General features: G+C 52.0%; 1 protein-coding gene across 1 annotated transcript; it reads right to left on the bottom strand.

Moving 5' to 3' along the window:
- Positions 1 to 1,995: 1,995 nt before the first annotated feature.
- Positions 1,996 to 10,609, bottom strand: FAM78A (family with sequence similarity 78 member A; the record flags this gene model as incomplete). The annotated part of the gene is given in 3 exon segments (XM_080630470.1): positions 1,996 to 2,524; positions 10,279 to 10,559; positions 10,565 to 10,609. Coding segments are annotated over 3 exon segments (855 nt in total).
- Positions 10,610 to 13,456: the final 2,847 nt, after the last annotated feature.

The raw sequence follows: 13,456 nt of genomic DNA, 5'->3' as shown, positions 1-13,456 counted from the left end.
ACTTCTTGCTGGTAATGTCCTGTGAGGGAAATGGGGATGGCAATAGCAGCGAATCGGTGCCTCTCCGAGGGGAGAGCCTTTAGAGCAGCGTGTGTGTGGTTGTGAGACCTGTTCAGACCAGCTCAGCAGGGCCAGGCTTGTCTCTGGCACGCTGAGCTCTCTTCAGTCCTTGCTCTCGAGGCAAATTGTTAATAAAGGAAGAGATGTTTTCTAGGGGCAGGAGCTGCAGAGGGAAGGGGAGTGCTCTGCCTCAGGCTGTGTGCTGGAGCAAGAGAGCAGAGCCTCTGCTTCCATCCTGTGCCCTGTCCTCCAGGTGCCACCTCTGCTGCAGAGCTTCCTCTGCCTGCAAACCATGCCCTTCCCATTCTAATGGCTCCTCCATGCCGCCTTCCTCTGCAGAAGTGCATCTGGTAACCTCTGAAGCCTTACTGAAACCTGCAGGTTCCACCTCCTTCTCCAATGCATCTTCCTTACTGGAGGATCTACACCCAGACTCAGTGCTGCCCTGCTTGCACCTTCTCATGCGTTACCCTTTGCTACATAGGTGTTTGTGCAGTAACCAGACAGGTACAGTACCCTGGTCCTGTCCGTACCCCATTCCTGATGGGTGTGTAGATCGTGAGGTCATTCGGAAGAAGATTCTCTAACCCCGGCGTGATTTGTTGTCATGGGAAGAAGAGTTTTTCATAGCTTCTGCTTGGAATGGGTGCCTGTTATTTTCAGATGTGGCTGCTCCTGAATTATGGATATTGCTGGGTAGACTTGGTAGATAAGATCTGCCCTCGCTTACACCCATGCATCTCCAATTACTTCAGAAGGATCCTTTTTATATCCTGCTCTTCTTACAGCGCTGTCAGTTGGATTTCATGGGAAAACTGGGCAGCAGCTTCACCCACCAACAGCCAGCGCACGAGCCATCGGCTCTTGCACCGCAAGCTGGTGGATTGCGGCCTATAGCTGGCAAACATCTGGGGGTCTTAAAGCCAAACCCAGTGGGACATCATCCCCTCTTGGTGTATGTTACCTCCCAGGGCCACAACTCCAGCTGTGGGATTCTCCCATGTTATTATGCTAACAGAAGACTGAGGCCACCAAGCGTAAGCAGTGCAAGCTTCTTGCTACCTCTTCTGTGAAGCAGGGACACGGCCCAGTAGCTCCCACTCGAGAGACATCCTACAGCAGGTTTGGTATTTGCATTGCTTTGAAACTGAGATTATTTCCATGCTTCCTTGATCCAGGTTGTAAACCCAGGAAGATTCTCCTTTTATCGTGCTCCCAACTTCAGGCCCTTCTCTTTTCCCATCCATCAGCCCGTGACACACTGATGGATCCATTCCTTGCTCCAAAACTTTCTTCCAGAAACTCTGTAGAAAAAGGACATTCTGCCTGGTGGTGGTGGTGTTGGTTCGCTGTTTTTCAGACGTAGCTTTAAGGCAAAAGTTTGGCAATGCAAAGCAAAGTCTACATAAGGCCGCATGACTTGGATTTGCAACTCAGAACCTGATAGCTTAAAAAAAATAACCATAATCCCTATCTTAAATAATCAACTTTTTTGCTCCAGGAACTTGTTTTGTTCTCAACCAAAATGGAAAAAAGATAAAAGGAAAAAAACCCTTTTAAAATCCCAACTAAAATGTCCTTATTGTTCGGGGCAGTCTGGACAAGCTAATGAGACTGAAGTTCAAACAGTAACTAAAGTAGGGAAGAAAAAAAACCAGCTCTAGGGGTAGACATCAGTGTTAGTTTCTTCCCTTAGGAATCCAGTGATGAGACAGACCCCGATCAAAGGTCTCCTCTTTAGCTTTAGCACAGTGAAATCCGTCCCAATGGGAGAAGGTAGAATGGTTGCATTTGTTGAATGAAGAAAAAGTGCATTCTTGATTTTGCTCAGATTCTACGTGTGTATTCTAATACCTAAGTGATTGTTTTGCTTTTCGGGTTCGTTGGTTCGTTTCTCTTTTTCTCCCTTTAGGTGCCGGGACGCCAGGTTTGTTATTACCGATGTTTGGGAGGTATCACCACGAGCGGCTGCCCGTCCTTTGGCCTCCACATGAGTACCTGAGCATCATTGGCATTGGGTTTGACAAGGGCACTGGGTGGTATTGGCTCATTCTTGCTAAGGACCTGGGGCTGCTCTTGAGCAGAGGGCTCCTGCAGCTTGGCACGCTGCCCCAAGGGCCTGCTGGGGTTCACCTCGATGCCCAGCCTCATGCGCCATTTGATAGTCTGCAAGGTCACCATCTCGTTGGTAGCCGTGTTGGTTGCAACCAGCCAAGTGGTGAAGCTTTGATCCCGGTGAATGCTTGTGAGTTTGGCCACGTTGCTCTCGCTGACGGGCACTGCCCACGTCACGCTCGGGTAGAAGTTGTCGTTCATGCTGATGTTGAACTTGGACTCCTTCTTTGTGGGACCCACGATGGTGCAGGTTTCTGTCGTGTTCCCGTACCAGGGATAGTTCACTCCATCTGAGTCACTGATGGCCTGGATTTTACCGTCCAGTAGATCCGGAAGCTCCCAACTTGACCTGCCATAATCAACAGCAAATTATGGATAATGCATTAATTAATTAGATTAGAAACATGCCAGGCTTCAAGGAAGGGGTTGTGAATGCATCCCCCCCCCTTTATCTTTTACTGGAATTTGTGCCTTTCACAGCATCCTGCTGAAAAGGCCCCATCCCTGCCATTAACACTGCCCGCACGTTTCCAGGACTGATCATGGAAGTCTGTCCTGCCATTAAACACCACTGAGGAGCAAGCATCAAGCAGGGATAAAGTTTTCCCTGCAGGAACCGAAGGCAGCCTGAAGTGATTCCAGCTGCGTTGGTGTCTGTGTAAGGCTGCAAAGGGTAAGTGCTCCAGTGCTGCAGATAACCCAGTGCTGCAGGTATCTCCTTGCAGGTCCTTGGCTGTCTGAACACAAGGACTCACCCCAGCACTGTATTCACCAGTGAGAGCAGGGCTCGGGGCTGAACTGCCTTCTCTCAATAGCACAGTATCTCCGGTGTCAGCAGAAGAGCAGGCAGGATCAGAGCTGGCCCTGGGGTGAGGTGACAAAAGGCCCAAGTGATGGAAGTAAGATTAAGGACTCTTCTGGACCATAAAGCTTCCCACTGCCCTGTTCCGTGCTTCCCGTTCAGTCCCTGGATAAGCCGCTGTCTCTCCCTGCTGCCTGCCTGGCGCTGCCCGTGTAACCCATCCTTCCCCAGCCCTAGGAAGGACCCAGTTCAAAGGCTGCACCCCAGGCTGGGGATGCTATTACAGTAATCAGAGAAACTGAGGTCAGCCAGCTTGTAAAACTGCCTGAGCCGGTCGCTGGGCGCTGCACTCGCGAGCAGGCAGAAAGGTCGGGCTTCAGAGCAAGCAAGGGAGTGAAAACTGCCTCTGTCACCTTGCAGCGCACAACTGGGGTTGGGTTTCTTTATTAACTTCCAATTTAATTAAGATGAGATTTGCCAATAGAAGCAAACTGCTGTAAATGCCTCAGACACAGGGTTAGGTACATGCAGAGTGATGGTATAACCACAGAGCATGCACCAGGTATTTTAAGGACATTCTTGTATGAACCAGGCTGGTAGACATGGCTCTGATGTACTTCTTCTTGCTTACAGATCAGCCCTCCCAGCATCCAGAGGTGCTGAAGTGGCAGAAGGGGCTGTGTGGCAGCAGCTCCCAGCCTGGCATTTGCACTCAATCCACCATGGGGCTGGGATATGAGGCTGTATCGCAGGCCCCCAAGCCCTGTGGCCCCCTACATAATGGGACATAGTTTATCTTGGGAGGGAGACCAAGGACATGTGCTCAGGCTCAGCATAGTAACTGTCCAAGCCCTTATTAAGCCCAGTGTTGCAGCTTAAAATAGCCCTTTGGCTGAAGCAGGGGCTGAAGTGGGCGCAAGCAGGCAGGGGGCTCATATGGGACCCAGCCAGCTCTAACCCAGCGCTGGACGAGCTGCTCCTCTGCTCTGGCCAGGACTAATGTGACAGTCTCACAAGGCTGTTCTGTTAATTAGTTAATGACCGTGAAGTGCCTCCGTGTTTGGAGCCACTGGATCGTTCAGCAGTTGGCTGTAAATGCCTGGCTGGAGCTAGAAGATACTGCAGGGGATTTAAAGATCTCATTTCTCTTTTCACCTGAGCAGGGGGGGGTCCTAGTTAAAAATCCCCCCTGTGCTACGGCAGGCATTGGGCAAAGGGCCGCCGTGTGCAGGAGGTGGCTGGTTTGCAGGTCGGATATGGCCTGGGAGATTAAGGGCAAGGCAGGACACAGGCTGTGCAGCAGGGATGCAGGGATGCTCCAAGCAGCAGGACCAGGGTTATGCAAGCGCAACATCTCCGCGCACAGATTTAGGGGCTGCTGTCAGCTCTGGCACAGCAGCTGCAGCAAATCCTCCCCTCCCGAGCCCATGGCCAGCAGGCAGAGGGAGTCCTTTCCCTGGAAGAAAATGTGTAGTGAAGGCAGCCAAAAGGAGATCCCTGAGCAGCCCTGCCAGGACCCCCATCGCTGCAGAGACGTTGATGCGCTCTGCTCTCTAAACCAGTCATCCTCGCTCGCCATCCCCCATGCTCTTCAGGGAAAGCTCTAGGGATGCTGGATGAACGCAGCCCCCAGCAGGCAGATGAGCAGAGGTCGTGTCTGCAGCCCCCACCTCCTCCCCACCGCACAGCCAGGCTCTGAAACACCATCTGGGGGCTCTTTCTCTCCCTTTCAGCAGATGGTTTAGGATTACTTTCCATTCAGTGGCCAGGACCCGGCTTGGCTGTCACCTGGGGATGAGATGTGATGATTTCCCAGAGGTTCACCCTGACGGGCATGGTGCTAAGGTGCAGCTGCAGCATCTCTGCGGGTACCACAGCACCAGACTGGGACCTGAGATGCTGCAAGAGGCTGACAACCCTCCCGGGCTGCTCCAGCCTACTTGGGTCAGAGGCTGGTGGGCAAATGGCAGCAGAATCAGGCAGAGGATGCTCTAAAAGTGCAGGGCAACTAAGACCTGCTTGTCCCTACATGTATCTGACCCCCAGACCAGTACAGAATCACAGACTGGACTGGATTGGAACAGACCTTAAAGCTCATCCAGTTCCAACCTCCTGCCATGGGCAGGGAGACCTTCCACTAGAGCAGGTCGCTGCAGGACCTTGTCAGCATTTGCCCAGGGTTTGAGAACAAGAAGTGGAGCTGTGTCAGGGCATGGAGAGGTTGCTGAAGGCAGGATGCTGCCCTCAGAGCCTGCAGAACCTCAGTGCAAAGCTGAGCGTGTTGTGGAGCAGCACGGCTGCGCTCAGGCTCAGAAGCGCAGCCTGCTTAGGAAAAGGCATTGGCAGGAATGGGGAAGGAGAAACTGGGCTGCGTTTCCTCATGGAGCACCCTGTGCTTAATTCTAACGAGTGTGGTTAACCCTGGGGTTTCAAAACCATGAGGCTCTGTCTGCACAGCTTAGTCATGAGAAGAAAAACGAGGCCTTATGATGATCCCATGACTGGAGTGAAACCAGATGGTTGCTGCTGGTCGTGGTTGGCCCTCGCCTGCTGCTACAGCAAAGCCTGCATGCTGGCCAGGTTGGTAGCCTTTGCTTGCATAGCATGTCCGTGTTAAATAATATGCCAACAATTGGCTTTTTGGATGGTTTTGGACAGAACGCTGTGGAATGATCCTTGGCTGCATCAGCATCGTTCTGCGGTGGTGTCGAGCCAAGAAAAGACCAGAAAGTGCCCAGTAAACACTTTGCTGACAATAGCAGGGAAGAGGCATGAAAAGAAACCAACCTATCTGGTTTCGTGGATTCACCGTGGCTGATCAGCTCCAAAATCAGTAGGTTCCGGCTTGTAATGCTGACAGGCTTGTTCCTGCCTCTTCTGAAACCTTCAGAATCAGGATGGGCACCACCAGAGACTGGATGCTAACAAATCCCTATTAACAAATGGCTTTTTCGTATCAGAAGGAACTTTGAGCTACTTCTTGTGGCACAACCATAGCTCTTCTGCTGACAGCCAAGCAGCTTTATGTAGGTTTTAGCCTCCTAGTCCTCATTCAGACACACTTCTTCCTATTCTGTCACATGAAATGAAGCCCCCAGCTTACCCCAAGCCCCAAAGCACAAACCGGAGCCATCACTGCAGTGGCCTGTGCAGTGACAGCAAATCCAAGCAGAGCAGCCTCCAGCCCGGTGCATCCCGCAGTGACACGAGGACATTCAGTTAACCTTTTACGACAGGCATCAGGCACTACCAGCACCAATTCCTTAAAGCCAGCTCCTAATTAGTCACAGGCCAGATGGACTTGCATAACCTCGTGCTTTCCCATACCCCCTCCACCAGCTCCCTAGATAAGAGAAGCCGATCTCGGATGCAGGCTGTGCTCGGGGCAGGTACCGGTGCAGGGTGTGTGGGTGCAGTGAAAAGCCGTCTCGAGTATTTCACATCCCTGCTCCTGCCTCCCTCCCTCCCCTGCGCCTGTGCTGAAAGAAAGAGAAGCTGACAGTCGGAACTGCTTGATTTTACATTGCCCTTTCCAGCGCCTGTCTCGCCTACTTCAGCACATCGAGAGATTCGAGCCACGGTTACAGCAAAGAACAGGAAGGAAATTCAAGATGTTGTTCCCCTGTTGTCGGAGTCACGCTGCTGTGGTCCCTCTTCCCCCCCATTCTCCAGCTGCGTGTTCCTGCTGGTGAACCGGCAGTGATGTTTGCTGCATGCTGGTTCAGGGAGTAACACCAGCAGAATGCTGGCATTAAGAGAAAGGGACAGATTCCTGCAGCTTTAGCTGAGCAGGCTTAAATCAGGCCGGACAGCCTATTTGCCTGTGTTAAACTGTATGCCTACAGCACAGGTAAGAGCAGCAAAGCCTTTTCCTCTAAACCCCCAGAGGGTAAATTCCCACTGTGAACTGACCTCCCTTTGCTTCCCAGGGAAAGAATAACCTTATTTTAATCCTGTGGTCAATCTGGTTTTGATCGTGTTTCCCCTTCTGGGGACTGGGGGTTTATTCTCTTGACAAGTTGATTTCTTGAGTTCATTGTGCCTCTGCTGCAGGGCATAGAAGATTTAATGTCACAAGAGAGATGCGGGGTAGGTAAAGCGATGATGTAATGCTGCAAGCTGCCCCATCAGGGAGAAATATCCACCTGAAACTTCTCCAGATTCTGTGCTGATCATATGCAAACTCCAATTTATTTCTCTCTCTGTTTTGCATATCTCCATCTGCACCGCTTCTTGCACATCTCCATGGAGATGAAGAAATGAGGCTGGATAATGCTGTTCTGGCATCACTCAGCCACTAACGCGGGTCCCACCAAGTGCTGCACGACGGGGAACCAGCACCCATGGGGAAGATCCCAGGGGGGACCCCATCCAGCTGCTCCCACACAGGCCTGATCCTGATGCTTCCCACTGCACAGCAGCATCCTTCCCTAAGGAACAGGGTAAAATCCTGCTCGGTGGAGCAGCAACAGCAGCCAGGAGATTGCCCCAGCTCTGCAGGGAAGTGGGGTCAGAGAGCACTTCCACATCCTCATGCTGGAGGTTTTCACATTCCCAGCAGCACCTACTGACTTATATGTAAAATAATGCCAGCGTTTATGTGTCATCTAAGCTTTAATTGTTTTCCTTTATACCCAAAATCACTGCGTTTAGCCCCAAATGGCCAGTGCCATTTTAAAAGTGTCTGAATTATCCCCTCTGTAACTAACATCCCTATACAGGCACCGCTCCATCTGCTCCACTATTTCTCAGCTGTTTCTGTCCTCAACATAATGGCCAGCTTATACACAGCTAACAACTTTGGAGCATGGAAGTGACAAATTAACCCAAAGCCTGCTGTAAGCACTGATGCTCCAGCTGATTTTTGATGATTTGGTGTTTTCTGTTTGCTTGTCACCCCAGTGATCAAAGATATGTGTGTTGCAGCAGCCTTTCTCCATCATGGAAAGTTGGGACAAATACTCTGCTGGCATAAATCAATGTAGCTCTGTGGAGGTCAGTGAGATTACATTGAGTTACACCGGCTAAAGGCTTTGCCCATCTTTCAGATAGGTTTGTGTCCTGTCCCTCTCTCTGTAAAGGTCTTCCAAGAGCATGTGTCAACGGCATTGAAAGAAGCCTTTCCTCCCAAACGCCTTTATTTATAGCTTTCAGATGGTGACAGGTCTATAGAAAGAGAGTGGAGGAGCAGGCCAATTCCTGCTTATCTTTGGGTAACTCCTTTTTCTGTATCAGTTAAAAGTCAATGAACCTCCTAGGGAAAAATCCTTGTTTCCATGATTTTCTAGCTAATAACTCCCTGACATAGTGTCAGTGTTTAATTCTGACTACCTGTTTACAGCACTCAGCCTGTAGATACAACTTTTCCTCGGTCTCAAAGCATTCCAGCAGGGGAAGACTGTACCAAACCCTCATTCCAAACACAGGCAAACTCAGGTGCAGGGAAATAGAAGGACACAGCAGTGCTGGCAGTGCAGCTCTGCCCAGTCCTCCTTGTTTCAGTGGAAGTGAGCTGTATTTATATACAGTGGACTTCTCTGTTTTCCTTTGCAGCTGGTCGCTGAAGACAGGATTTCTAAATGAGCCTGAGAATTACACATGCAAATCCCAAAGGCCCGGAATTTGGAACATCTGAGCAACAAATTGTCCTTGCTAAGGATGGTGTCGGAGCCAAAAAGCCTACAGATTTCAGGCCTGCTGTAAGTACTTTTAAAATCAAGCTGAGCTGCTCTGCTCCCTCTCTGAGCCTCAGTGGTGGTGTTTGCCAGGTGCCAGTTTGCTTCTCAAGGCACTCTATGCTTGAGCAGAGAGGAGACATGGGGACAAAAGTGGGGGGGCCACTGTCACAGCTGCTCCTCACTTGCTTTTCGCTCTGGTCCACATCTCACAACATGTATGCACTTTATGTCTGGGATGCTGAACCCATGTCCTTATCTGAGCTTACAGGCAAGAGGGAGGGAAGAAGGGCCAGGATGTGCGTGCAGATGTTCAGGTTGATGGCAGGGAGGCACTGTGTTAAGTCAGCCTATCCTGCCCTGCAGCCCTACCCCGTGTTCCCTCAGCCCTCCTCATTGACCATCTTTTAAGCCACACAGAATGACCCTTGAGGAGCTGAGCCAGCATCCCCCTAACACCAGGCACCCGGATGAGCAGATTGGAGAGTTCCATAGGATCTGACCTTCCCATCCTTCCTCCCTTGCCCCTGAGACTGGGCAGCATCAGCACCTCCAGCCCCCAAACCATCTGCCAGCCCCAGGCTCTGCGGTCGAGCTCATCCCCGTGGCTGGACAGACAGATCTCTGCTGCACCCAGCGCTGCCAGCACCGTGCGCTGCAGAACTGCTGGGCTGTGCAGGCATCTGGACATCAGGTGCTGTTGCTGCTCTAACTACGAGCCAAATCCTGCACCAGCGTTTGGTGATCAAACTGGCGGAGGACTGGGGAGGAGGTGACTTTTCTCAGTGGGGAAGTGACATTTTCATTTGACTCGTTCCTGTGTTATTCTTACTCTCTGACCAGTAACAGGGTGGTTTTCCTGTGCCAAACAGCCCCTCACTTCCCCCTATCTTACATGTATATCTATCTTTCCCCTCTTACATTACCCAAAAAGCGGGTAATGTGAAATTTTCACCCTGCAAAGGCTTTAACTCTCAGTGGGTTAAATCCATCTTGTTCCGTCCCTGTAGGCTGCCTGCTGCCATAGGCAAAGCAAGCAGGATCCATCCCCTGATGTTAAATGTGTTCCCAAAGCTGTTGGGCCACCGAGCCCCCAGTGGTGGCCCACTGCAGAAGCAGCAGTGCCCGCTGGGGCCAGCAACGTGCCACAAGTGTCAGCCCTTGAAGCCCTCGGGCTTCTCAGGGAGCAGATTAACCCTGGGAGGGATGGAGAGGGATGCAGATGAGAGGAGCTGGCAGTCAGGGGGACCCCTTGTGTAAAACATGTATCAAAACAGGGCTGCCTGTGGTACCAGGGCTGATCTGGGCTTCCAGGATCTCCAGTGCTGCTCAAAAGCTGTTGGGAAATGCAGGACTGCTTTTGGGCTCCTATCAGAACAAGTGGGTTTTGGTTATGGCTTGGGCACATTTCCATTAGACGGGAAGAACACCCACTCCTTTTAAAGGGCAGGGACAAGCTCTCCTGTATTTTAAACATAGGATAAAGCCCTGTTAAGTTTCAGAAGAGCTGGGTTTTAAAATCAAACCAACTGCATTAGAATTTTCAGCTTAATCCAGTACTTCCACCCAGGCCCTGGTCCTTCCCGCTAGGCAAACGCACCCGCATGTGCTCGTGGAAATACTTACATTCCCTGCTCCCCGTAGTGATTGTAAAATTCCATGTGGCTGCAAGCCTGGATCCAGCCCACGATCCAGGTCTCCTTCTTGGGAATAGGGGGCACCAACACTTGTGCAGAGGCTCGGAAATGAGGGGTCCGGTAGCGCAGGACCACGCTGGAGGACTCGTCGATGCTGGTGGGAATAGGATCAATGGAGGCTTTGACTTCAATCACTGAAATACTTTCCCGGAAAACTTTGGATTTGCAGCTAATACTCTGAATACAGCCCATGGCATACCCCGAGTACAGTCCAACGCAGCTCCTAGGGTACTCCAGCAATCCTGGGGAATATTAGGCATTGAAATTATCTGGTGCTAGATCAATTACAGATCTGCTTGGTTTGTAATCTCAAAACTGATATCCATAGGATAGAAAATTCATCACATAAAGCCTTAATTTGAGTATCTGTCTTACAAGTACTGCAATTTTGGGGCTAGCTGCACTTCAGAAGCAAAAAGGGCCTTTAAAATCGTTTTCCCCTTTTAATGACCCATTAAATATATCACTCAAACAGTCTTTGGGTTAAAAAAAAAAAGGGCTCTTGAGTTCAATAAATAACAGTGGTGTTCTTAGCTGATATATTTAGTCCTTCCTTTCCTCAGATGCGGTCTGTCATTCACCGTCAAACATAGAACTAGCCGGTATTTCCCTTTATTCTTTGGATGAAAAGCAGAATGTTGATAGACACATCTATATAAATAATGAAATAGTTTTTAGCCCCAGCTTGTCACACCCGGTGTGGATTTCCACTTCCTGACTTGCAGTTGTTCAGAACTTCCTTTCGCACAAAAATCACAATAATAAACCCGAAAGAAACGACGGGTGGAAAATGCACGAAGTAGCCAAAGCTCCGGTTGTTGGAGGCTCCTCCGCCAGCGCTGCTTTGGGGATTATTAGTATTATTATTATTAATTATTATGCTCTTTCCTTAGAAATAGCCGGAGCCGCACGGACTGACCGGGGGTCTCGCTCCCGCAGCGGGGCCGCGCTCAGCACCGCGGAACCACCGCCCGTGACATCCTGCCGCCACGCACCGGCCCGGGGGGCGCCGGCCCCGCGGCTCCCCTTCCTCCTCCTCCTCCTCCTCGGCGACCGTGTCTCCGCAGGGGTGTCCGACCTTCCTCCTCCTCCTCCCGCTGCTGCTGCCGGGCGAGCGGGCTGCGGCTCAGCCTGCAGGGCTCATGGGCTGCCCCGCACACACGCGTGGGCCCCGCGGGGCGGTCACAGCATCCCGCGGCGGCGGGAGCAGCGCCGAGCCCCGGCCGCCGCGCTCCGCGCCGCGCTCCGCACCGGGCTCCGCGCTCCCTGCGCTGCGCGGAGGTGCGGTGCGGCGGGCGGAGGTGGGGGGGGGGGGGTAGGGGGGAGGCTCCTTCTCTCGCTCTTTTTTTTCCTCCCTTCGCCTCTTTGCTAGATGCCCGGGGAGGTGAGAGGAGCAGGATCGGTGCCTCCGCCTCCTGGCTGCGGCGAGCTTCCTCTCTCGCAATACATTCATGCATACGGGGACGGCGCCGGCCCCGCGCTCAGCCTCGCCGGTGGAGCTAAGGGGGGGTCGGGGAGGGCTCCCGCTCCGGTCGCAGCCGCAGGATCAGAAAGGCAACGGGGTCAAACTTTGCCGAAACTCGCCCGTTGCTGCTCCGAGCCCCCCGGCGCGCCCCGCCGGCCGCCCGGGCTGGGACCGCCGCATGACAGCGGCCCCGAGCCCGCTCCGCTCCCTGCCCGCCCGTCCTCCCTCCTTCGCCCAGTCCCATCCCTCCCCCTGTATTTCGCTTTTAAACTGCAGCTGTTGAAGCTAAACCTCCTTTGCAAAAAGCAGCATTTCCTCTCATATCTCCGTGGATTGTGGGTAATGTAGTTTTGGTTAGACATGTCTCCCCCCCACTCCTTCCCTTCCCTTTCCTTTTCCTCGGTGTATTTGCTCTTGGGTTTTCAGCTTAAGAGTTCCCTCTCCCAGCTGGAGCTTGGGTGGTAGATTTGGGAAAGGGGTGGTCTCCTTCTGTGCAAAACCTGTAGCCCTGGGTTGATGGACTGGGTTTCAAGCAGCCAGAAAGGCAGAGCTCTCCATAGCAGCACAGGGACTGAGGAGTAGCTGGAATAGAGACTTAGGAGCCACCCAAGGCAGCGGCGGCCTGTGGGAAAGTTGTAAACTTCTGTAATGGATAATTTCAGGAGTAATGCTGCTGAGGATCCCAATGGCAAGAGCTGAGCACCAGGAGAGGGGTGTGCATGTCCAGCTTTTTGGTAATAGCTGCTGTGCATTGAGGGTGATGCAGAACTCAGGGTGCGTGTTTGTTATTATTATTGTGTCCTTTGTGACATGTTTCTACATAGGAAACCTGGGGAACCAAGAGTAAAAACCCCTTTGCCAGTGATGCCTGCAGTGTGGTACAGCAGAGCAGAGTGGAGTAAATGTCTTTTATTTATAGACACATAGAATCAGGAATGGTTTGGGTTGGAAGGGACCATAAAGCTCATGCAGTTCCAACCCCTGCCATGGGCAGGGACCCCTTCCACTAGAGGAGCTTGCTCCAAGCCCCTGTGTCCAACCTGGCCTTGAACACTGCCAGGGATGGGGCAGCCACAGCTTCTCTGGGCACCCTGGGCCAGCGCCTCAGCACCCTCACAGGGAAGAGCTTCTGCCTAAGAGCTCATCTCAACCTCCCCTCTGGCAGGTTCAAGCCATTCCCCTTGTCCTGTCACTACAGGCTCTTTTCCAAAGCCCCTCTCCAGCTTTCTTGTAGGTCCCTTTAGACACTGGTATTAGTCCTTCCCACCCTCAACAGGCTCAATGAGCTCACGCTGTGCCTGGCATTCTCCCGCACTGTGCACTTGCTGTCTGCCCTCCGGTGGGAAGGAGAGACCGGAGCTACTGGGTGATCCTGACAAGCAAATGCCATGGGACGAGGGAAGGCAGATTTGCTCTTTTCCACCGCAGCGGGTGGGAAACATCCCATCTATTGCTTTTCTTCTGTGCATTTCTCAAAGGTTTGGCCAAGTATTTCCTTCAAACTTCCCAATGAAGTGCACAATTACTGTCACTAGCCCCGCAACAGCTACAAGACCCAAGAACACACTCAAGTTACAAGCAACTTACCGTCACGTCGTACAAGAAAGAATGAAATGAGCATCTCCAAGTGCAATATCCAGTT

This window comes from Psittacula echo (genome assembly GCF_963264785.1).
Source record: "Psittacula echo genome assembly, chromosome: 16".
Taxonomy (NCBI): domain Eukaryota; kingdom Metazoa; phylum Chordata; class Aves; order Psittaciformes; family Psittacidae; genus Psittacula; species Psittacula echo.
The sequence above is the reverse complement of the archived record's forward strand: the minus strand, read 5'-3'. Positions and strand labels throughout refer to the sequence as shown.